This window comes from Anopheles gambiae, chromosome 2 (assembly GCF_943734735.2).
Source record: "Anopheles gambiae chromosome 2, idAnoGambNW_F1_1, whole genome shotgun sequence".
Classification (NCBI taxonomy): Eukaryota; Metazoa; Arthropoda; class Insecta; order Diptera; family Culicidae; genus Anopheles; species Anopheles gambiae.
This window is the reverse complement of record NC_064601.1, coordinates 101,645,790-101,670,935: the sequence shown is the minus strand read 5'-3', so window position 1 is coordinate 101,670,935 and position 25,146 is coordinate 101,645,790. Positions and strand designations below refer to the sequence as shown.

General features: G+C 44.7%; 1 protein-coding gene across 1 annotated transcript in view; it reads right to left on the bottom strand.

Moving 5' to 3' along the window:
• Positions 1 to 251: 251 nt before the first annotated feature.
• Positions 252 to 25,146, bottom strand: part of LOC1277085 (synaptic vesicle membrane protein VAT-1 homolog-like) — a 69,280-nt gene continuing 44,385 nt past the window's right edge. Inside the window, exons 3-8 of the mRNA XM_061648001.1 lie at positions 9,811 to 9,940; positions 7,695 to 7,910; positions 3,356 to 3,501; positions 3,037 to 3,196; positions 2,389 to 2,935; positions 252 to 2,286 (exon numbers count right to left, since the gene is read on the bottom strand). Coding sequence (XP_061503985.1) covers positions 2,267 to 2,286; positions 2,389 to 2,935; positions 3,037 to 3,196; positions 3,356 to 3,501; positions 7,695 to 7,910; positions 9,811 to 9,940 — 1,219 coding nt within the window. The 3' untranslated portion in view covers positions 252 to 2,266. The remainder of the gene's footprint in view (positions 2,287 to 2,388; positions 2,936 to 3,036; positions 3,197 to 3,355; positions 3,502 to 7,694; positions 7,911 to 9,810; positions 9,941 to 25,146) is intronic.

Genomic DNA, 25,146 nt, shown 5'->3' with positions numbered 1-25,146 from the left:
AAGCTCTCTCTAGAGAGCGGGGGTTTTTTGTTTAACACGGCTTCTTATAGTAGCCGTCGTAGCCGTAATGGATCAAATGCCGTTATTATATGCGTGAATTAGGTTTACGATTAGTTTTAATGCAGTAAGAGTAAAGCAGTTTTGGCGAGCAATTATACCAGTAGAGTGAACAATTAGTATTAATACTAACGCTAAAGAGAATGATGAGGGGGGATTCGGAAAAAAAGAAAACAAAACAAAACACAAAACCCTTTTATAAATCTCAGGCTTTACAATTATTATCCACTTTTTGTTTTCATCTCCATTTTATGTCGCAAAACATGACGAATTGTGTAAAAATGTAAAAAAATAATAATTATATCCGCGCGTTCCTCTGGGGCCTCCGTTAATTTATACAAAAATCGATATAATGCGAAAAGCACACACCCCCATTATATTTTTATATAATTACTATACTCTTTTGACATGCTTCCTGCAGACGATGATGCATTTGTGTGCATTATTGTGGGCGTTCCTTTCTTGTTCTCAATAACACAACACCGCCTGTTGCCCATGACACACACTCACACACACACCTACAAAACCATAGTTTTAAACAAGAACAATAATGCATATATGTGGGGAGCGCGCGCTTCAGGGTGATGATTAATTTGGGAAAAACAAACGGTTCACAAGGACACCCGAAAACCCGGAACCGAACGAGCAAATCATGGCTAACATATATGTGTGTTTTTTTTTTTTCGTTCTTTTTCTCATCGTTTTTGTGTTATATAATTTTAGCAGATAATTGTTGGAATTTACTTTCCCACGTACCCTCAGTGCGCGCAAGAAAGTAACCTCTCCTACTGTAATTAATTACATAAAAAACGGAAAAACGAAACCGATGATGATACCGGTAAAACGTAAAATGAATAAATTTCGATTAGTTATGCTCTGCAGGCACCATCATCATAACACAGGGAGGCAGGGTCTGGATGATGATACATTATGGGCAGCAGCTTTTCCGTGACGGCGACGCAAACAATACAATATGAAAAAAATATTACAATTAGATATTTAAATATTACATAAAAAATGACACATATTTAAAAAAAAGAAGGAAGAAACGATCCCGATCCCCTAATTATACTCCTCATCGTATCCGCGCTCGGGTGTGTGTGTGTGTAAGGGTGTGTGTCTTGTGTGTTGCTGTGTGCTCTTGTGTGTGAGAAGATGTCCATTTAGTGCGCAATTCTGATTTCATTGCTTCGTTTGCTCCCTACAACCCTGCCCTGGTTCGACGCTATTACTTCTTAGGCCACACACACACACGCGCGCACTGAAAATTTATCGTTCTGAATCGTTCCTGCCAAGGAATATCGATGTCCACACACGCTGAAATCTTGACGTTGTCGTTTATAGTTTAGGCTTTAGCGGGAAGCAGCAAAATGGGGGATTTTAAAAAAAGAACAAAGATACTTGCAAGTACAAGGAAAGAAAACGAATGAAGAGAGATGAGATCAACGTTCGCACAAACCACCCAATTGCATGATCTCTTCCTGCGGCGGATCGCTCGGTATAGATCGTTTGAGCGTGTTGCATACCTGGCCAGTTTTCTAAACATTCCCTCCACTTCCTCTTTTCATAACGTTGGCTTCTCTAGTTTCAGGCTGTTCTTCCACTTAACGAGCAACATTTCCCACGTATTATCATATGATTATGTTCGCATGTATGTGTTATTTGTTTTGTTCGCCCCGTCCTGTTACTGCTTGCTGTGTATGTTTCATTATAGTGGCGGGCCTTTCTGTAGTGTAGTAGCTTCTCATAGTGTGTGATGCAGTTGAGAGGGGGGTTTAGGTGGTTAGCGGGGGTGATGATTTCGGTTGCCGCGTATGACTTTTCGTATGCTTGCTTGCCATTAGATATATTTATAATATATATATTTATAGTTGCTCGGCGCTGCTGCTCTTCCTCTTATCTTTGCAATTCCTCCAGTGGGGATGATGAAGCTGGGCCGAAGTGGGGAAGGGAGGAGCGGGTTTTGTTTGTTGTTTAATGTGGCACACGAAACACCGACAGATGCACGCACGCGCGATCCCCGCGCACGATCAGCAGCCAGGTTTGGCTGGTTTGGCGACACAGGGACGCGCGGTGTGTGTGTTCAGGGGTGTGTGTTGTGGAAGTAAAAAAAAAACAGTAAAAAAGTTCAATGATGGAGCGGGTTTTGGGATAGTTGTTGTGCTTTGTTGCAATGCTTCTAGTGTGTGGTTGCGGTGCCGCTAACCGTTCAACTCGATTCCTTCTTCTCTGTAAGCGAGAAAGAGAAAGAAAAAGGATATTAATTTAAAATGCCCAATTTTTGCTTTTCTGTTTGACAATCAAACACTCCCCCCCCCCGCAACAACTTACCACTCTCCGTCGCATCGCCATTGGTAGCGGCGGCGGCGGCGGCGGCCGGTTCCTCCTTCTGCTCTGCCGCCCCGCCGTCCCCGTTCACGTGGGCCGCCTCTCCGCCCTCCCCGCCGTTCGTCTTGGCTTCGTCGGCCGCATCGCCGCCCTCCTCCTTCTTCTCGTCGCCGCCCCCATTCTCGGCCGACTTCTTGTCGTCCTCCTTGTCCTTCTTGCCCTTGTCCTCGCTGGCCTGCTTCTTCGACTTGCTCTTGGCGGGCGTGGCCGGCTTCGGCTTCGGCTCCATCGACGGGTCCAGCACCAGCTTGCCGATGTTCTTGCGGTCGTGCATCTTCTGCATCGCCTCCGCCACGTCCTCGAGCGCCCAGGCCGAATCGACCACCGGCCTCACCTTGCCGTCCTTCCACAGCCCGAAGATCTTGTCCACGGTCGAGCGCACGTACTCGGACCCGTCCTGCTGGTACAGCAGATGGCGCAGGTTGAACCCGCCCAGGCTCTTGTTCTCGTCGAACAGCTTGATCGGCGACACCTTGTCCACCTGCCACCACTGCAACCGGGGGGGAAATGGGAAAAGGGTAGGTTAGGCTTACTGTCACACGGTTTCTCTGCCCCTCCCGGCACTCGTTTCGTCTCGTTGTTTGCACTTACCGAACGGGCAACGCTGAAGAAGCTCTTCGTCTCGCCGGTGACAACGTTCGACGAGCCGTACAGGATGTACTTGCCCATCGGCTTCAGCAGCCCGTAGCCGCGGTTGCATTCCTCACCGCACAGGCAATCCATCACGATGTCAACGCCTTCGGTCGTGATCCTGGAAAGCGGAAAAGGGGAAAAAACACACACACACACACACACACCATCAAAATACCGTTCTTTGTAGACTTGGCAGTCTATTTCACAATCCCCCCCATCCATCATCATCGCTGCGGCAAAGGAACTGGCAAACAAGCAAGCACTTTCGTTTACTTACTTCCGGACCTCGTTGACATAGTCGGTACGATCGATCAGATGGTCAATCAGACCGGTTGCCTCGAGTGCTTCGTGCTTCGACTTTGAGCAAACACCGAAAATGGTTACATTCGGCACGGTGCGTGCCAGCTGTACGATGGCTTGACCCTGAGGAAGAGCAGAAAAATAAGAAACAAGTTTTAGAGCAAGCGATCCCTCGCCATACGAAGCCATGCGGGTTGTGTCATATTTTCACAACAAGCAGACACAAATTTACTCAATTCTTAACGGGGAAATTGGTCGATATAGAGGCATAATGCCACAATAAAGCAACAACCATCGTGAGGCGCGTGATTTATTGTTAAGAAAACTGCCTCCAACCATATCAACAAACTACTCCCTCCAACTAAGCCTCTTTCGAATATTTGCGAATGCACTTCAGCACAGTTTTGCCTTCACAGACCTCCTCTTCGGTGCATAATTTGATTGTCGTGCTCGTTATACAAATGATGACAACGATGACGTGCCACTGTCACAGTCTAGTCAATTTAGAGTGTAGTGGAGAAGCAAAGAGGAGCAGAACAAGACCACCCTGAGCCTTTTTATTGGCATGCTAGACGTCTGTCTTCTGGGCAGCTTCACAACAACGTGCCACAACGGTGTAGACCCCTGCTGCCATCGGGACGGGCTCCATAACTCGGTCCATATCATCATTAACCCAATGTGTGTGAGTCAGATGCTTGCGTGATGCTTGTGCTTGTTCTTAGGTCGGTCCCTAACGATGTCCAGCATTCAATAAGTGCACGTGAAGAGGCAAATCCTCTGAAGTCATCGGTACAAAGAAAGGAAGATAAGCTCAAGACAATCCATTGTGCACATAGCACGGGGACGGAGACACAGCGCGCACCAAGAAGCCAAGGCCCAGTGTCCGGCAACAATCTGGAGTGGAACAACGGGGACATTATTACACGGAACGTACATTCCATGGGGCTGGGCCAGATAATAATGTGTGTCGCATCTACAGCGGACGTCATAGCTGGTTCAAAATAGAGACATCAGAACAAGCAAACGTTTTATAGCCCTTTTGGGTTAGTCTTGCTCAGTGTGGAGATGCACAAACACATTTCTTATGATTTAAAATGACAAAAATGCAATATTGTCAGGGTGAGAGAAATGTATTGTCCGCAGACGACATACGTTATAGATTATATTATTCTGCAGACATACCGATTTTATGTCTTACTTTATTTGCATGACATCCTCCTGAGAAGGAGATATCACAAAAGCGTTTAATATTTAATATCATTAAAGCAGTTGGAGCTTTCTAAACATGACTCACAAAAGACTGCTGTCATTCGCACCGCTTAAAAATGCCTCATGAATGTTTAATATTTATTACCCAAAATTGCCCAAACCAACTCTCTAGCGAGGCTCTGTCGCCAGCCTATATTTAGCGTGTGCATCATATCCATACTAATCATCGAAATTTGTTTCGCTTTATTTGATGCCAACCAAGTGATAAGACCATCGATCACTGATGATAACATGGGGTTGTTTTTCTGACCCCTCTCTCCGATGTTGGCACACTCGCACAACACCACTAATGTGCGTGTGTATGTGTGTTTCGAAATCAATCAATCCGACCGTTTGCAGCTACACCAATCAGCGATTTGTAAATCTCATTTAGCTGACATAACATTACCAACTCAAGGGGAAAGCAGGCTAGTAGGGAAACGTTCCGGATGCAACAGCGGCGTACCCGCATTAGTCATAATAACGGAGGTGATAGCGAGCAACGCCAAAAAAAAACCCAGGAGGGTGAAAATTGCATTTGCACAGTGGTACAACATTAATTGTACACAACATTCTCCTTTCCGCGATTGTCCAAACCCGACCCTCGAGTTGTTCAAAAAGGCCTAACTAATATCCATTAGCCAGACCACTGGGCGACAGTGTAACTTACCAGCCCTACCAGCATATTCCTTATTTCAGTTGCGATATTTATATTCCTATATTCCTTGCCTTGCCTTGCCGGCGCCCGACTGTCTGTCTCGATCAATTACCGGTACCGGTGCCTGGGTCTGATGGCCCCCAGCGGTACACCAAACACACACTATTAGACCACAGTGTGATGGAGGTCATTGGAAAGACCCAGACGCACGTGTACTACAGACAGGAGAGTCAGACAGCACAGCAATTGAGCGTTCGGAAGTATTCCAATTGTAAAAAAAAAGATTTATTTCCCCCCGAATTCGGATGACGAAGAACTAAACCATTTCGAAGGGGTCGGAATTGAAACGGCGTCCTGCGTGAAAGAGAAACACGCCGCCGGCCGCCATAGTGCGATCGATTTCGTCCTGCTCAATAATACATGCATGTAGCCCTGTTTTAGTAGCAACATTAGCAAAGGCGGTAGAATGGGTTCACTGGCACTACGTGATTGCTATAAGAAAAGGTAATTACGGGAGTCCTATAGGAAAGGGTAATAATGCGTGTAAGATTCTCCCGCCCGCCTGAAGAGAAAGAGTAAAAGCTTTCACGAAACGACGAACCCGAACCTTCCACAACGTGGAGCTCCAGCCCGAAAAAGAAAAGCAGCTCCCAAACGTTACAGCTTTTCTTTACATTTGCGTTGCAGCAAACAGCAAACGTACGAGCGCTTTTGACGCTATTTGGACCTTGTGCTCGATTTTTAAATTGCTGCGCAAAACCAATAAAAAGGCTGCTTAATAATGTACACGGTAGTTCCTCAAACAAACGAAGGCGAAAGCTACCCTTTCTGTTGGCTGACTACCCTTTGTTTGACCAGGACACGACTGTGAGATACTACCTTTTTCACGTCCTTCACAGCATGGAGGGTGGTCGAAGGCTTCGTCAAGCGAATTAAATTCTATTCGCCCCAGTAATATCCAACAGGAGCTACATCTATTTTGCAGCGAATTAGCGGCGCCAGAAACCAACAACGCTAGCAAGAGACCTCTCCACAGCCTTGCCCAGGAAATGCACCGAGACACACGTTCTTGACACAATTCTGCATGGGCTCAACAACACGCTGGGTTCGGGCCCATGTCGTCGGCGATACCGGCTCGCCATATTGGCACCGATATTGGAGCACGGGGTGCAATTTACACCCGCCCCGTACATCGACGTATAATTAAAGGAAGGGAAAGGACGACCAAACACGACGCTTCGGCGCCGGCATTCATGTTCAACAATATCCGCCCGTAGCACGGTGAAAGTTTTAACCCCGTAAAGCACCTCTCCCTGGTTGAACACACGAATCAGTGGCTTCCTGTTCTAGTTCGAATCTTTGTTTTTTTGCACCATTTTTTACATCACAATCCTTGATCTAATTTTGAACCTTTTATGTGTGATTCATCGTCACTTTTATTAAAACGAACTCAGGGCCTATGAGAGTTTATGGAGCGTTATTTTCCATCCGGAGATGTGTTTTTAAGACCTCCGGAAGGTAAAGTAAATTAAACCGATTGGTAAAAGGCACGCATGCAAGAGTGCTGAAATGGCAAATCGATACAACCACAGGTAAATAATGGACCAAGGATATCGGTACCGACCCGCCCCAGTGTTTGCAAATCGACGACCGTCGTCGTAAAAAAAACGAGCAATAAGGATCGATGAAATCCTCCTAAACAAAGAATCGTTTTGCAGCATACAGGAGAGCAAACTGGGCCCTCTGACCGGGGTGTTGGCGACGCACTTCTCACCCAATTATTCATCAGCCGCTAACAGCAGTGTTGCCTTCCAACATATAAAAAAGGAGGCTAAAAAAGCGGTTGGAAACCGTAAAATATCCCAGGCGCGATCTGGCCCACGGGTATGGCGTTTCGGGTTTATAGTGGGGGAGTGAAAACGAATTTCCGAAAGCACCGACGACGATGGTTTATTTTCTACCATCAATTTCCACCGCATTAAGCAGCCGGAAATACACAGCGCGGCGGCTGATCCGAATCGTTGCGGTTCCGGGCACGTTCCGTTTGTTTAATATGCGTGTCCGAAAACCCACACAACCAAAATCCCGGGAGTTTCGGGATCGAGTGGGCACCATCCTTCTGCTCCATCATCCCTCTGATGGATATCTTTTGGGCTGGAAACTGTATTGAACCACCAACCAACCCCCGCTGGACGGTCAGCAACAGCTTAACAATCGGCAAAACTGCTCCTCCAATACCATAAGAACTGTTAAGGCGTAGTGACGTAGCCTCAAAGGCAACCGTATATATCCGCATCTACTTCTCTTTCTCTCTTGAACGATAAAATACACTTTGGCTTAAGAAAAGACGAAATATTCTTCCACCCTATGTTGGTGGTGCTCTCACATCCTTGTGGGATGCTTTACTTACCACACCACCGCCGACGGAATGCAGCAGAATCGACTTGCCCTCGCGCAGCGACACCAGATCGAAGATGAGAATGTAGGCGACCAGATAGTTCATCACGATGGCGGCCGCGTCCTGGAATGTCATCTCGTCCGGAATGTGATAGACGTACTTGGTCGGGACGGCCACCAGCTCGGACCAGGCCCGGAATTCCGGCAGGGCCACCACACGATCGCCAACCTGTGAACGTGAACAGAAGAGATAGAAAAGGATAAGAATAGGTACAAGTCGTCGAAAGAAAGCGGTACAAACGAATGCTCATTGAAGTATGGCAAATGGAAATTATTAAAATTGAGCGCGATGCTTTCAACAACTTTGGCCCATGGGCCCTTCTCGTCTTGAGCAGCTCTACCGAGCGAAAGGATCCTTCCCCGAGCGAAAACTTTTGCTCTTCTTGTACGATTATTCCAACCATCTGCAACTTTTTCTCATCATCTACTTACACTCACACACAATGACGCAGTGAGTGCCACAATAACACTAAGTACATGTATTATTGATTGGTTGGAACTTTGACCGAACAGACCGAACGTTGCCGCCATACATCACCGGACAGCAAAACGTTCCGTCTGTGAGCACTCCACACACACATCCACCAATCGAATCGATATTTGATTTAACTTGTGGTTTGAAAATAGTTGGAGCAGGTTTCTGTTTGCGGGAAAAATACGAAGAAATAATCGAATGATCATGATCAGCTCACAAATGACTCTGAGGGGTCAAAAGTATCCCAAACTTGTCGGTGGGAATTTTCCGATCCGAAAGTTTTTTTGCTGTAAACAAGATGAACTTCCAATAGGAAAAGCATCAAAATTTACACCCATTCGGTCGATGACCATTGAACATCGTCGGTAATTCATTTGGCCCGAAAAGTCGGAACCAGATGCAACTCCGAAATTCAATTCCAACAAACCATATTCTTCCGCAGATGTCAAACATGATCAGCAAAAACGCAAGAAACAAAGCTTTTTCGCTGTGTTCCGTGGAAGCCCTCTAGGACGCACGTACACGTATGTTCTTGGCAGTAGTTACGGAACCGAGTTCCGGAAAAGAAACGAAAAGAAAAGTGCTCTGAAGTGAAGTCTCTGAACTTTCACCATGTGTCGTCGTCTCACGGTGGTTGGTTGTTGTTGGGACTGAAGTTTTCCACCTCGCAACGTCCGGGGGGCCACACGGAGACCAGATTCAGGATGTTGATTATAATGATACTTTGACCACCTGGATAGACTCCGCCACCTCCCACTCCTCAATTTCATGGTAGCGCCAACAATGATCATGATGATGATGATGGAAATTCGAACTGATAGGATGTGAGAGAGGACGCCGCTTATTCCTTCGGTTCTTTTTTCGCTGTTTTTTCCTGAATTTCTCTCCGAGTTGAAGTGGAAACGTGACCACAATTCGTAATCAACTGATTCACTTTCTGCTGCTGCCACTTGTACTTTTGCCCGATGGACGGATCCGTAGGTTGAGTAATGTGCACGTACTACTCTCTTCATGCTTTTGTGTGTATGGTTGGTTGGTCTATTTTTCACGTACAAAGCTCTACACGAGCGGACCGACCGGTAGTTGATTTAACGACCGGCACACAACACGTCCAACCGATCGCATAGAAGAAGGGAAGGTTACCCACCATCGAGGAAGGATAATCATAGGTTTGGATTGCTGCTGTACCTGGTCTTCCGGCGTCTAGGGGAGTAAGCTTTATTTTTACAGGCCCAGAGACAGACATGGTGATTGGTAAAAACTGCCTTCCCGAACGCAAAGTTAGGCGAAATGGATATTTAAAAAAAGAAAACAATTTCCAACAGCAATCCAAACGAAGCAAAAAAAGTGGAAAAAAAACATTTCCCAAACAAACCGATTTAAATAAATCATTCGTCGTGGCATACGAAGATACAACTTTCTGATCCTTCTTCCAACTGCAAAAAAAAAACCATAACCATGCAGGAGTTTGAACTGAACAATAATTTAATTTTTAGACTCCTTCCTCCACCTTCTCTATCAATCAAAGCCTCTGGAACCAAACAAAAAAAAAACAACCTCCCGAAACGGAAGGAATAACCGTCACGAAACTTACCTTGAATCCTTCGACCTCTTCACCGACGGCTTCAATCTCGCCGGCACACTCGAAACCGAGGATGGTAGGAGTTTTTGGCGGCGAATCGATCGCACCGAGTCGCACCATCAGATCCTGGAAGTTCAGTCCACTGGAAAAGAGAAAAAACAGGAAAAAAAACATACACACACGTTAGTAGCTGCCGTCAAACCGAATTCTTCTGGAATCTGTCTACTTCGCATGGGAATGTGATCAGCATACGCTTAACCTTATGGGTTCTGCATTCGGTTCCAAAAGGGAGGATGATTGTGTGAGTAAAACTTTCGTCTGGGAAATGTCATTGTCAAAAATGTAAAGGAATATTTTACGAGCTTTTGACGAAAAGAAGTCATGTGATGAATAATATGGATATTACTCCCCGCGTTCAATAACCTAATATCAGAGTCTTATACTACAAACTACAACCCCAACATCTTGCGCTAAGAGTTCAAGTAGATCGTTACTGTTCCCAACAATCATTCCTCCTTTACGATAACTAATGTACTGGAAGGAATGGTATCGACAACGGTACACCAAGGACAATGGTATGTGTTCTTCTCGAAGTTTATTTCCCATCCCGCAAGAAACCACTCAAACTGAAGCTAGCGATGCATGTTACAAAGTTACAGAAGGATGCACAATCGTACAACTGAACTGTTTGTGATGTGCAGTCTTGTTTGTTTGATTTTTACCACAACTTTTCCGGCACACTGAAGAACACAATTTAGCTAGACTTAAGCTCAAGGACCCAACACAGTTTCGATAAAGATGTCTGTGCATGAAGAAGTATGGTGTTTCTACATACCAGCGCACCACACAACGTACATAAAATTGAATTAAATTGAAGAAGGCGGCAATGCAATCACACTTTTCCCTCTCATTCATTACTTTCTTGCCGCACACTGAAGGCATTTGAATATCTGAACCTGTTCAGAACTTTACTCCAGACAGTTGAGTGGGACTGCACCCCAACTACAATAAACCTTTCCCCTCACATCTAAGGCATGCTTTCCTTCGAGGCAACTATTCCCCCACCATAAAACCACATGCTCACGTCATCTTCCAAGTTGAAACAGCGGGAAAACCCGATGGGCATTGTGTAGGCGAGAAAAAAAGGGACAATTACTCCCTAATGAGAAAAATCTCTAAATTAAGAACCGATTTTCCACGGGGGCAATATGGACGATGATGTGTTTGTTTGTAGATAAATGCTGCCTTTCGTCCCTCCCCATTCTAGAGTCCCCCTTGTTTGTTTGGGCCCTTTATTGCCCCTCACACCGTAACCCCGAGTTTACGGCGGAGTAGTTTCGCCCCGGTTGCGCTGAAGAATTAAGCTATGCGACACAACACATACACTACACTAAGAGCAGAGAGCGCAGCGATTCATTCATCCAGAGCCCTTCAAAAAACGGGTCTGAGGAAATTTTGAGCCTGACAAGTGTTGCACCCTTCGTCGATGTTTCCCTCGAGCGCGAGCGTAGCTAAATTTACAACGCAACCGTCCCTCACGTTTCTCATATTGTGGAGAGACTTTACCGTCTCTAAAATCCCATCAATCGAGTGCAGCCGTGGCAGACTGTCACACCGAACGCGTTTGTGCGCGAGGGAAAATGCGTTGACACGTACCAGACCCGACCCCGGAAAGCAATTGAACCTGCGCGCTGGCCGTGATCGTGGCATTCCACGTCTTTGCTGGAAAAGTCTTCGCCGTCGACACAATAAACAGCACTTCCCTATACACACACACACATACCACATCGGAAGGGAGTTTTATCGTAAGGTTTACATCACTCGCTGCTGGTGCTATATTTTTCCAACTAACGCGATGAGAACGGTTCCGGCCCGGTGTGAAAAAGGGGTTCTAACTTTTAACAGCGCGGGAGGAAGAGGAAGGAGGTCACAACGCCGAACGTTCGCTGATAAAGTCGCCTTTCGTTAAGACGGTGAATTATAGGCACCAGTAATTATTCGTGCGCGATTAGTGTCGGTTAATGTGTTTGATGGTGGTGGTGCGCTGGTGGTTGCCGCCACATGTTGATCGTTCCCGAAAACCGCAGGATTTATTGGGCTCTATCTAAATTACCACACATTACCACCACATGATGGTGACAACGGAAAAGTTTCAACGCGAATGCTCTGGGTGTATGTATCTTTATAGGAAGGAAAGGGTATTAAGGCTAAGCCTTTCTTTTTACACAGTTTGACATTGATTACTGACGGAAAGATAGTCTATAAATAAACTGTTGAAATAGGATAGAATGACTCGTGCCTACTCGATGATGTCCTCGTCAGCAGAGATATCAAAAATATCTCTTTGCTTATCATAAATCTACGACCTTCATAGCAGCATAATTTGTGAGGCTTAATTTTAAGTGTTCTGCACAAGAAGAAGCCGTGACATATTTTAAATTAACATTCGTTTGATCACCATTATTGGGGCCCTTTCCTTTTGAAGTTCGTAGGCTGAAATTTCAGCCTGTCAGCTGTTTGCATTGTATAGCAATTTTCGAGCAGCTATCTAAGTGAGTATAATATACAGGTGTGCTTATCCCAAGGTGTATGAATTTAGAAGGCTGATTTTTATCGCTTCTGCTTCTGAATGAAGATTGTAAGAGTGTTTTGAGTTTTCGTTAAGCCTCCAGAAAGCTCTTTGTAGCAAAAGTTTCCACTGGTTCTGTCAAAAACTGATGTTCAAATTTGGTTATAAAAAAATGCTATGACATACACTTTGATTCTAAATTCCACCACCTGATCTCTTTAATGCACCTAGGGATAAATGTAAACAATACCGTATTTTCGAGCAGGTACTCGAATCTAATTCTAGCTTTGAGGCTAGAATAATCTAGACTGAAAATTGCAGGCTAGTTTTTTGTGTGGTTTTGTATGGAGTGTTTACATGATTTCAGCCTCCAACTGTCAAACTCCATACAAAAAACTAACTAGAATCGTGAAGGCCCCCATTATCGTAAAAATATTGAAGCTGGATGCGATAGTGCGATCGAGGGGCTTACATTTTAACAACAGAATTATAATTTGTCTAATAAGAATATCAATTGTATATTTCAGGTCGTTTTGTAGTAGATGTAGATAACACACCGTAAACTTTCATTCTCAAATAAAAAGAGGACATTTTAATCAAAAATACATAAAAATTATGCTAAGTTTAATAAGTGTATTGAGAGTAAACGACCAAATCCATAAAACTCCAGCAAAAAAATGAAATAACAACCAGAATCGCTTTGAAGACAAAATATTAAGAAAGCATTGGAGTATTTACTCCAAAAAACGAAACCATTAAAACCCAACAGTGCCTCCCGTTACACCATTCGCCCCCAAGCTCAACTACTCGCATCTAAGAACTTCTTCTCAAATTACACTCATTAATTTTCCGTTCCATTTCCATTACGGACTAAATAATAGACCCCAGTTCCTTCGCTCTGGCAGAGAGTAACACCACTACCAGCCGTGAAGTTCGATGAGGCATGTTTATTGGTAGGAACAGAGACACAAACCATCGATCCATCCATCCATCGCTACCATAGGTACTTGGGGCCCGCGCGGTCCAACAAGTGGAACACATTTCCATAGTCAAGCGCGCGCGGATCCTTTTGGGATTCGGAGCAACAGTCGGAATGAAAAATGTCGCTCAATTATCGCCATTTCCCCGAAACAAGCGCTTGTGCTGTTGTGAAGTGTTTCCATGCCGAGTAAAGTAGGACTGCCTCTCTCGAGCACTTCTTTTACTATTCGTTGTCGTCTCCGAAGGCTGAGGCATTAAGAGCAGGACCAATTAATAAAATTTCGCTCTTCATTACGTCCTAATAATAGTTGAGTTGGGTGTTGTACGTAAAAATACTCCGGTCTGGAGCGTTTTGTACTTGAAGCGTTACTGCGTTACCAGAACGCTGCCAATCGATTGTGGCACAAATTTATTCCAGTCCAGAGTAGTTGAGTAAGAAAGAAATAAGATTTTTTTGGTCTGAAATGTTTGAAAAACGATTCGGATGTACGATTCCTAAAACAGACCTATTCCAATATTAGTTTTTCTCCTGACAAACACTGTGCAGCATCCATTTCAAGGATCATTTCGCACGGTGGCACAAGGATGAAGTGAAAGCAAATTTACATTCCACCCTCCTGCCACTGGAACGCGATTCTCATCAGTGCGAAACTCATTTTGACACGTTTTCATCTAACTTGAATGAAGTCCAGGCCGCTCCAAGCCAACCAATTTCAACATAAATAGCTTAGAGTGGAGGAGGACCACACCGCTATCCTCAAGTGTCTATTTTCGTTTTCTCCGATGAAGACCCTAACCGATTAACAGCAAGAATGTAGTCCAATAGAATTTTAATCAACGCTTAACACTTCCAGACATACTGACGAAAAAAAGGCATCTAACCTCAATAAACGGCTCCGGAACGATTCCACTGCTTATTTACTTTGTCCCTTTAGAAGTAAGGATCAAGGCGGCCGGGAAGATTCGGAAGACAGGACGACACACAGGACCACTCGAATGTCAGTCACTGGGAAGTGGTTTCTCCCCCCTCTCTTTCCAGTGTGGTATGTTGGTGACACAGTTTGTCTACCCAAACCCATCACACCCACCACACAAAAGAACCGTTCATTTTGTGATCGAAACTGTACCTTTCCCCCCTTCACAGACACGATTGACAAATCGAAGAAAAAGGGGACCACACAGACGCACACTTTTTTCATTCACTGAACCCCCCCTCTCACTTTCAGAAGAAATAAAGCTGAACACAATGGTAAAAACTTGGCAACGGTCCATTTTCTTCCGGTAGTAGAAATAAGGGGGGATGAAAACCCTTGGCGAGACTAAGAAAATGCCATTGTTCGCATACATTGCCTGGAGCTGGGGGGCAGCCGTCCTGGGGCAGGAAATTTCTTGCACAAACGAAACTTCAGTCAGATGGAGAGGACCACAACCAGGAAGTTTGCTATCCGTGGCACAGGAACGTGGCCTCGGCTTGCCTCTCATTAATTGTTTCCCTTTCCCCCGCGCAGACTCGACGACGTTCAGTGAATCATTATGGTTCGAAATCCTTCCAGTTCTCTGCACCACTGTGGAATGAAAAACTGAAGCAATGTGGTGACAACAGGCCGTACTACACAGGGAGCTACATCAAACCCGGAAGGAGTAAAATGCTTGAACAAGCGACGAAAGAAGTAGGAAGACGTTTACATATTTTGCTGAAATGTCGCCCCGCGCTGGAGGACAAACCAGGCGATGCGTACCGAACGAACGAACGAACGATGGAAGAAATTATATTTACTTAAGGGATTAGGTTCCCACACCTCAACGAATCCTTCCTCTTCTGCTCGTTCAAGAAAGGAGCGTCAAGCGACGAACGTACAAGCGTAATTTCCTCCTTTTGTTTCCCCTCCAGGATAAGGAAATTGTCGCCCAGCACTGCAACAGGAAGGAACACAACAGGGGGAGAAGGAGGTTTTGGAAAATGGTGCCAAACGACACGATCGAAGACGAGAAGAAGAAGCAATTGCAAGAAATTATGTATTCCACCGTTTTGCCGAGTGTATTAATGCAAACGACTTTGCGACGTTGCATACAATTAACGGTGAAATGCGTAACGTTTTCGCCGAAAACTACTAAACAAAAAAGGTAGTAATTTTATTCATCAACTTGTTGGAGGAACAACTGTGGAGATACACAACACGGTGACCAATTTTCAAAAAACGGAATAAACAGGAACTTATTTCCATTCGTTGAGCGTCGTCTGTTTGTTTCCGGTTTCGGGTAATGACTGGTTCACATTCTATCAAGCAATCAAAACTCTCGGGAAGGTTTCGTTGGACTTTGGTAGACAATAATATCAAGAATTAAGTATCGCGAGGATTCTATAGTGAACAAATATTTTTTAAATGAAAATAACGAGCAGATTCATTGGGCTCATGGTCATAGTTGTCAAATTAAAGTTATCTATGTAAATCATATTCAAATTGGAATTCTACATCTACAAAATGTAAGGTAACGAACGACTCAAGGAAATCGAAGTTATAATAGAATCTGACCCTATTCCTTACCGGGTTTTCCGAGATAAGTCTCCAATGTACACAGCATTATTCACCGCTTGCAAGATACAGTTTTTCAATAGCTGTCACGCGTGTAACATTTGCATCACAATATAATTTCAATTCTTCCACATGATTTTCAACACATCACAAAGAACTGTAAAACTCAGTCCAGCTTGTGACGTGTTGAAAATCATGCGAAAGAACTGAACAATGTTTGTGACGCAATACAACATATGACATTTGTTGAAAATCATCTCGCAAGCAATGAAAAATGTTGTTGACTCGTAAACCCTGTATATATAAACGATGTTATAGACATGTAATGAGAAATGCACCAGACAACTAATCACAAATGGTAAGATAGCAAACAATACAGGGCTTTCCAAGTCAGTTTCGAATGTAAACGTTGTTATTCACCGCGTGCAAGATGTTAATCCACATCAATATGATATTTCATTTCCATCATCACAATTTTCAATTTCTTCAGTATGATTTTCAACACATCACAAACTGGATTGAGTTTGACAGTTATTTGTGATGTGTTGAAAATTATGTGTAAAAATTGAAATTTCATTATGGGGCAAATACACCATTTGACAGCTGTTGGAAAACATATTAGAGACATTGATTAATTATGTGCACATTCGAAAATGACTTGGAAAACCCTGTAAACTTCATTTTTTTCCATTTCTTCCAAATTAACCAAGCATTTCTAAGAAAAGAAAAAAAACAATGCTCAGGCTTTCTAGTTCTAGGCGTGTCAAAACCATGTTGTGAAACAGACGCCAGACAACCAACTATAATACAAACTTCAATTTTTACCATTTTTTTTTTGCTAAAACGATTTAATAAAAATAAGCTAGCCATAATCTTCCAACGCTGATAGTTCCTCGCAATAATCATTTGCCAAACAATCTCGACGACAACTACTTCCATCACTCCTCCCTTCCCCACTCCACGGTGTGTGCCATTGATGATGCGGCGAAGCAACAACTATAATCGTTATCAATTTCCTCTCGTCTTCCACAAGAGCGCATTCCAGCATTCGATCTGTTTGCAGCAAATCTAGACCTCATCAATAGTTACGACATTCGCCGTGGCAAGCGAAAGAAGCAGAAAAAATCTATATCCCCATTAACGTTAGTTGATCCATCGAGGCTTCGAACCGGAATGGAAAATTCATTCCACGCCGGCGTCTAGCGGAAGACACAAGGGCAGACTTTCCCACTTCCATTTCCCCGGGGGGTGGGGAGGTGAATACAATGACGACGGTAGAGGGCGCGCACGATTTTTATGACACAATTGGGAAAGCTATAAAAATAAACACACTGCACACACAGCCACACAGAAACAGAGGAAAACTCGTCCCAACCCCCAAAGAAGGCAGGATTATCCAGCCGGAAGTTACAGGTGGTCGTCGTCGGCATCGGTGGAGCCGACTTGCGTTTTCTGGTAGCCGGAAGCGGATTACTCCCGACGCAAATTTCGAATGGAAATGGGTGTTTGGGCCTCCCAAAACAAAACAAAAAAAAAACCTCCCTGACAGTTACGGGTGACGCGAAGGATGAGGAATAAGCGCTCGTAAAATTTGACTCAACAAGATATGCAGACGCCGCACACGCCGAGCCCCTTGTGGGTCGCTTCTTCACCGACCGACTGGAGGAGTGTGGCGTCATAAAACGTGTAATAAAAGCGCGCGGCTCCTAGGCACGACTACTACTACACTCTTCCCCCACTTTGTGTCACGGTGTCACACAATGTGACACGCAAGGAAGTGGCCGCGTCAACGCACACAGCAAGAAGAAGGGGCCTAATAGGATGGGGGGGGCTCCATTATTTGAACGTTTACGGTGTCGCTAGGCATTGTTAGGGCAAAACTTTTATCTCTTTCGATGACGTTTTTCCTCCACCGCGAACGGTTGTCTCGCGGCGCGCATTGAGGGACGAATAATGGTGGGGAAACCTCCATTGCCAGCAGATAATTTGTCACAAAAAGGGAAGCCCCCCTGTAGAAGGTGCTCCTGTGGAGTGGGAGAGCCTGTGTCTCCCCAGCAGTTGGATCGTTTTTAGTATAAAAAAAGAAGAGAGTTTTTAATTAATTTTCTTTCACCCAATATAAGAGCAACGCACACACACACACACACAGAGTGCTGTTAATTAGCGCAAGGAACATTTGTTGCTAGGCGAGGGAGCGACGAACATTCAACGAACGGAAGTTACTATCCCAAATGAGCAGCAAGGGGACGCAAGAAAACCGCGTAAGATGTTATCCCAAAGCAGAGGAAAGTAGGGACAGGCAAGGAAGAGACACACCGGCACGGTACAAAACGGCGAAGGACAATTTTCCCACTTCTCGAAAGTATCGTTTTTCTTTTCCTTTTCCACCTGCAAAAAGGGCACCAGAGGGCAAAGGCACTTCTTTTAGGTGGAAAATGGAGCCTTTAGCCCAATGGACAGGTACTCTCGGGACCAGCAACCGGAAGTGAACATATTGAGGGGTAAGAAAGAAAGTGCAATTAGCGAAAAAGCACGTACTTTTTAAACAGACAGACGACTAAGAGGGAAAGAGGGAAAGTCCATTAACCATGCATTGCCTACGCAAAACCGAATCTCATCCCGGCGAAGATTATTTAGGTTTTTTTTTCTACAAACTTATTTGGAAGTCTGATAAAACCTTAATGCGAAAACTTTTCGAATTAATGATATTGCCATTTTTTGTAGAATGCAATAATCAATTACTAAAAGGATCACACTTTGATGTTCTATTTTCATTCCCATTTCTTGCGATGTGGCAGTATACATTCTTCATAAAAGGTAGCATATTTTCGGACCTAAAGCATGTGCAATAAGTCAATAATATCATCTCCAAACATCAGTTTCCAACCGAACAGTAACGCTCTACTTCTCACACAACCAATTTCTTGCCCTAACTGGTCGTAAAATAACAACACACAAGCCCCGTAAATTTAGCCCTCCCAACCAATGCCGACCAAATTGTTATCGTGTTGTGTGCTGTGAGTCTATTGACACTTCTAACCCTACGTCGAGAATTGGGTTTGATTGATTCCCAAACAAGGTAAATCCCGCCGGAAATGATACCGGGGAGCAATACCTCCAGATAGTCCGTAGAATCTACTCGAAAATCCTCACGCTCGTTATTCCTAGCCACAACCAGTCAATGAGGCGCGGTGCTGGTGCGGAACACATCATAAGATGGAATAAGATAACTTCAACTCCTGCGGGTGGGATATGAGATGAAGCTCTTCTGACAGGGCGTGAAGACTTGTGGGTGGTAGTAGATCTATTGCGGAAGTTTACATTGCACTCACACCACGACCCTTTTGACGACCCTTCAATCAGTGATCGAAGTTTGCGGCGCGGAGGAGTTCGAACAGTACTAAACAGGATATTTCCTTGCTCGAGGCAAAGCAAAAAGGAAATCAACGAAGAATGAGGCGTGACTGTAGAAACAAATATTGCCAACTCCATTCCATCAAACATGGACCTGGCTGAAGGATAACAAAGTGTATAAGAGCATTCGACAGTATAAAAAAAAACAACGTAGAACGAAACATCCTCCCTTGAATGAAACAAAAATCGAGGAATATTGAACACACGAGGGCTGGGTGGGGTCTAGGAAGAAAAATGGCTGATATGCGCAAAAATATATTACTAAAAAAATGCGAAATCTTCAGTTCTACAGACTTCGACGAGAGAAAACTGAACGACGGGAGGAGGTGAGTTTGCTTTTGAAATATGAAAATAATATTCTCTCCTCCTAAACTATGTTATCTCCCAACGACTTTTGAGCTGACAGACCATGTTCCATACTGCTGTCATTTGAATCGAAGAAAGAATAGAATGCATTCTTTTTCCTTTTTCAATAAGTTTCCATCAGCCCACACAGCAGTGCTATGGTAACAACTCTTTTCTCAACCCAATTCCCAATCAACGTCAAGCGCGAACATTTGCTGACCTGCTTATACTCTTTTATACGCTTTTAATGCTGCTACAACATTGGTGATTGCAACACTTTTACAGACATTTGCAAAGGAAGCGAACCTGTCAATAACTTCCGCTTCAGCTCATGCCGTTTAAGAACTGCGCTACAATGTTGCACCGCGGGTACAAGCAAAAGAGTGGTCATGTGTCTTATTATTGATGAATCATTGCCCAAGCAGACGCTATATTGATGCGGTGGGGTTGGGTTGGCACGCATCATAATAATAATAAACGATGTACCATGATCAATTCTCCATCAATTGGGTTGCATCTTGGGAGGTACACACAGAGCGAAAAACGAGGCACTATGAATATTGAACACAAACCAAGAGACACATTGCTCCGTTTGAGAGTTGCACTCAATTATGCTCCTCTGTCGTCTGTGTATGGGGAGGCGGTCAACTATGATTAATTAACTAATTGATACTTGCACGAGTTGAAGTATTTGCATACGATACTTACTGTGTATCTTGTGTATCTATGCAGTTAGTTCATGAGAGAAGCACTTCAATTACCAAGTTGAGGTAAAACGATTCAATCAATCGGCCAGAACGAAGATGATGAGATGATGAGTGAGAAGATTGCATCCTTCACTTTATCTACAACTTGTTCCATTCTATTGTTTGTCCGTTCAACAGAACGTTGCGTTCTAGCAGCAACTAGCAATACTCTTAACCAATCGCTTAAAGCAGGTTTTTTATGCTAACTGGAGTGCAAAACTTCATTCAATTTAAACAACGAATGAGCCCGAACGGAGCATCGATTTCGTTCGAGCTTATTTCTGAATACGAGAACGATGTTTCGTACCTGGAAGAGAAGGATTATATTGAAACGAGTTGAAGCCTGATCCACCGCCAGGATGCACAGAGTTCAACGTTCCAGCAGTTCGGAAGGAAGTGCAGTACTTGTCAACGACATTCCCAACCACTCCCCGATAGACATCTTTAATTTCCAGAGATCGGTGCAGGCAGACACACAGTCTACACTCAATTATTTCTCGCAACGACGCTAGACACGACCTCCGATACAGCGAGAAATAGAAGGGGAGAGGAGAGAGAAAGATCAGCAGCCCGGAAGCTGTGCAATTTTTCGCTGTCGATTTTTCGCTTCCTTCGAGTCCTCGAGACACCGTATCCTTCCTTCCCGTAGATGACGAACGCTAGAGGTAGAGTGAGCGCGCTACGGTTTCACGGTTCACGGCAAGTGCATTCGGATGGATGCATTTCCCACGGGAGTAACGGTGGAGCGCGCTGGAGGTTGGAGCACGGACGGACTGAAACCGTCCTCCTGATTGCAAGATACAATCATCAGGACGACTTTAACACACGTTGCTAGCTACCCGCCCGGATTACGGGTTCTCTTCTGCATGGGTATTTCCTCGCTGCTAGTAGCAGCGCAAAGGAGTAATATTTTCCCAGACAGGAAGAGGGGACAGGGGACAAGGGAATGAAAAATGAATTATAAATATTGTACCGTGAGCAGGGAGTCGCCGTGTGCTTTTTGCTCGCTGTTTTGTTTTGTCAGCCTGTGCCTGATTGCGCTCATTGTTTGAAGAGCACACTTTTCGGATGGCAGAGGCAAGTTCGCAAATGTTAATTCAGAAATTTAATGATGGTACGATTATTCGTGATGTCCAATCAGTTATGCTGAATAACAAGGTAGCAGAGTAAGAGAAAGAAAAAAACATTGATAAAATGTTCCTTTTAAACTCTGTAGGCATTAAAATAGTCCAAGTGTTCTTCAGAAGTAGGACTTTTCAACAGGCCTTTTTTAAGAATCAGTTCTTGCTTTTTAAGCTCTAATCACGATTTTAGAAGTCTTCTTTAATAGAGCACTTCCAGCTTAAAATAAAATAGCTTCCACCCTGACGGCTCAAATGCGGACAAAAACAACAGGAAAAAACAAAACACCTCGATCGACCGGCACATCCACCAAAAAACTTTGAGCCATAACGCACACACAGACGCCCTCTATCGGTTAGTTAAATATCTAACGAACCTGTGCAGCTTTGAAGCAGCATTGTGTCTTCACCGACTGCTGCCAGTTGCCCCCGGGGTCTCCCGTTACCATACTGTCATGTTTTATGTTCCAGCCTACACACCCCGGGCGGGCGCGTTCGTGTGCCGGTTGAATTTGCGCTCTGCACCGGGTTTTATGGGCATTTCTCGCTTTATGTTCTCGCATTTCAATTCCACCCCGACGACGACGACTCCCGGAATGGTCTCATTAATTTTTCCTTAACACTTTTCTGTCCCTCACCTTATCTTCCCCACCCTCCTCTGGCCTAGCTGGGAGCAGCTCCCGATTAAGTCCGCAAAGGTGGCGCCTCTCATCCTCTCGGTTTCTCAACTTTATTGTTCATTCCTGCTCTTCTTTTTTGTGCATCATGCGATACACCCACCCCGCTTTCTGAAGGCCTAAACGACATAAAATTCTATCTTACTTCATTTCGAACGATTGCTCGCTTTGCGCACACTAAACCACTGCTAACAAATTCATTGCCGGCGTAGCAGCCGGCCAGCGAACGGTGGTTGAAGCTCTTCGTGGAACCAGCGGCAAGGATCAGAATCAGGATACACGGTGCAAATTTACGCACACAGCAATCATCCCATGTACCGGGGCGCGTCTGCCAGACAGCATCCTCAGGCGAGAAAAACAAGGAAAACCACACCGGCTGGAGGTTAAGGTTTACTTTTATTATCTGCCCTCTAACTCCAAAATATGTGTTTTTTTGTGTGTGGTGTCGGTATCATCCGAACGGTAGCGAGTGCTCGGAATACTTCCAAAATACTGAGAAATTCGCTACTGTTACGTCCTCCACGTCTCACACTGTGGTGACTTTATTGACCTTGGGTTGGTTTTGTTTGTTATTTTGACACCCAAGTCCGCTGAGCAAGGAGGAGCAGGTCGTCGATTTTCCATGAAGTATTTTAATGGGTAACATCCGTACCTGGTACGAAGTGGTTGTAAATTAAATATACAATTCAAACATCCTGTCCGATTCGTGTGTTATAAATACTTTTTATAGTTGATTTTTTTTTTGTTATTTAGGCATTTAGGAATATTGAAATCAAGCTTAACACATTACCAAGCTGTTAAATGTTAAATTTTAATAAAAGTTCCCAACTTTCAATAGTCCCCGATGATGTCCCAATGATTATTATGAACTTCCAAAGTGCAACAATATAACATATTCTAGCTGTGATGCCTTATGGCACAATTGTTTAGGATATTTGTGTGATATCTTGTGAATAAATTGCCATTTTGTATAGTGTACCTACATCAAAGTGTCAAATGTACCAGAAGACATTACAAAACTGAACAAAACATTTAAAAATGTTAAAATTCACATTGAGTGCCGTTATTACTTTAAGCCTCCAGTTAAACCCCAAACCTAACATTTGCCAACGCGACTCGATCCATACATTGTGCTGGAAATACACGTTCGAGTGACCGTAACATTGTTGCCCGCGTATACACACGTATGTTTGCATCTGGACCGGGAGGATTTAATGACGTACACATTGCATTCTTGCGTTCAGCAAACAAAACTATCCACCCTCCCTACTATTCGACTATAAACAGAATACATTAAACGCACTGACAATGCGTTCAGCGCAACAAAAAAAAACCTCAACCGACACCCGCACAACTCCCGGGGCATTGTATTCAGCGCTCGAAGGAGAAGACACGTCTCCGGCTGGGGATTTACGGACAAGTCAACATCATAATCGCGTCACCCTGGAGCAATGTGCACCATATCCCATTGGCACACACGGTCCAAAAACTCTCCCCAACACCTTGCACACGCATCCTTTAAACGCGTCTCGATGGCGAAAATGTTGCCTCCAGAGTTCACCACGTCGCGGACGCGCGAGCATTAGAGAGCCAAAAGAGCAGCGCATTTCACCCGGCCAATAAAAAGTGCTTTAAAATTACCAAGTAAACATCATTAATGCGCGTTCAGCGTTCCCCGGGACGCATCGGTCCGGAAATCCTGCTGCTGCTTCTGCTGGTTCGGGCGGCTACTTACACGACACCGCGAATGCCTTGCTTCCGATGGATGTTGCGGGGCCCCCACACACACACACACACTCCGGGGGTTAAATCGGAAAGCGAACACACCCAGCAGGGGGGGAAGAACGGGCGGCTCGCTACCTCCCCATCGTCAACAAACTAGTCGCGCAGCGGCAATTAAAGAGCTAAAGAGCGAGGTTCGCGGCACATCCAAAGCGTTCGCGTTCCTTTTGAACTAGGGTATAGTTTGCGGGTACGGTCTCGGGGTAGGGACCATTGTGTTGCGGTGGTGTGTTCTCGCAATCGTTTTGCAGGCGACGTTAAATTACATCTAAACAACAATGTTAGGAAAGTTGTACTAGATCGTTTTGCGAGCAGTTGGATATCACAGTATGATATCCGGGCTACCAGGAAGAAGTCTGAGAGCTCATGCTACGAAATCGCCTTTCCCCACTGGGTAATGTTTGGAGAAATAGAACTAAACTGTGTCGAGCTGGAAGGTTTTACAGATGTGCCTGCAATGCATGAAGCAAAAATAGGGATCCAATGTTTTCCAATGCTGCAAAGATATGCAGCATGAGAGACTTTCTTTCCCCAACGCGGACTACATTCACAAGCGAACCTGTGAAACTATTTCAGCCTTCCTGGGAGACGAATTTGTTCTCACCAGACACTCTGTATTTTGGAGGAACACAGTTGTGTGACGGACTCGCTTTAAAGTCTTCCTTTGGGCCGTAATTGCCGCCCCAAAACGGATCGATAGCGAAACCCGAGACGCAAAGGATACGGCCAAAAGTCATTTCACTTTTGCAGACTGCGCTTCACAGACAACTAGCCTCCCTTTTTCCTTTTCCCATAAACACACACACACACAACCAGGGGTATAATTCTTACCATAACACGAGACTCCTCGCGCCCAGCAGCGTCGCAACGCGCGCGCTGGGCAAGAAACAATCTTCCCGGCAAACGTCTGCACTTGCTAGATGTTTTCTACCAACCCCGCAATTTCTACCTCCTCCATACACTTCAAATCCTTTCGGAACCAAGGACCAGAAGAAGAAAACGTAGCAAAAATCATTTCCGCCCGTAGCATCATAGCCCGTCGCACTGGCCGGCTCTGCCCTGTGCAGACAAAATTCACCACAAATGGAGTTTATAGCTTTTGTCAGTTTTTTTCCGGTCCCGTGCGCCACACGGACATTGCTCGTTTGACAACCCTTTTGTAACGGGGTGGCGATTCGG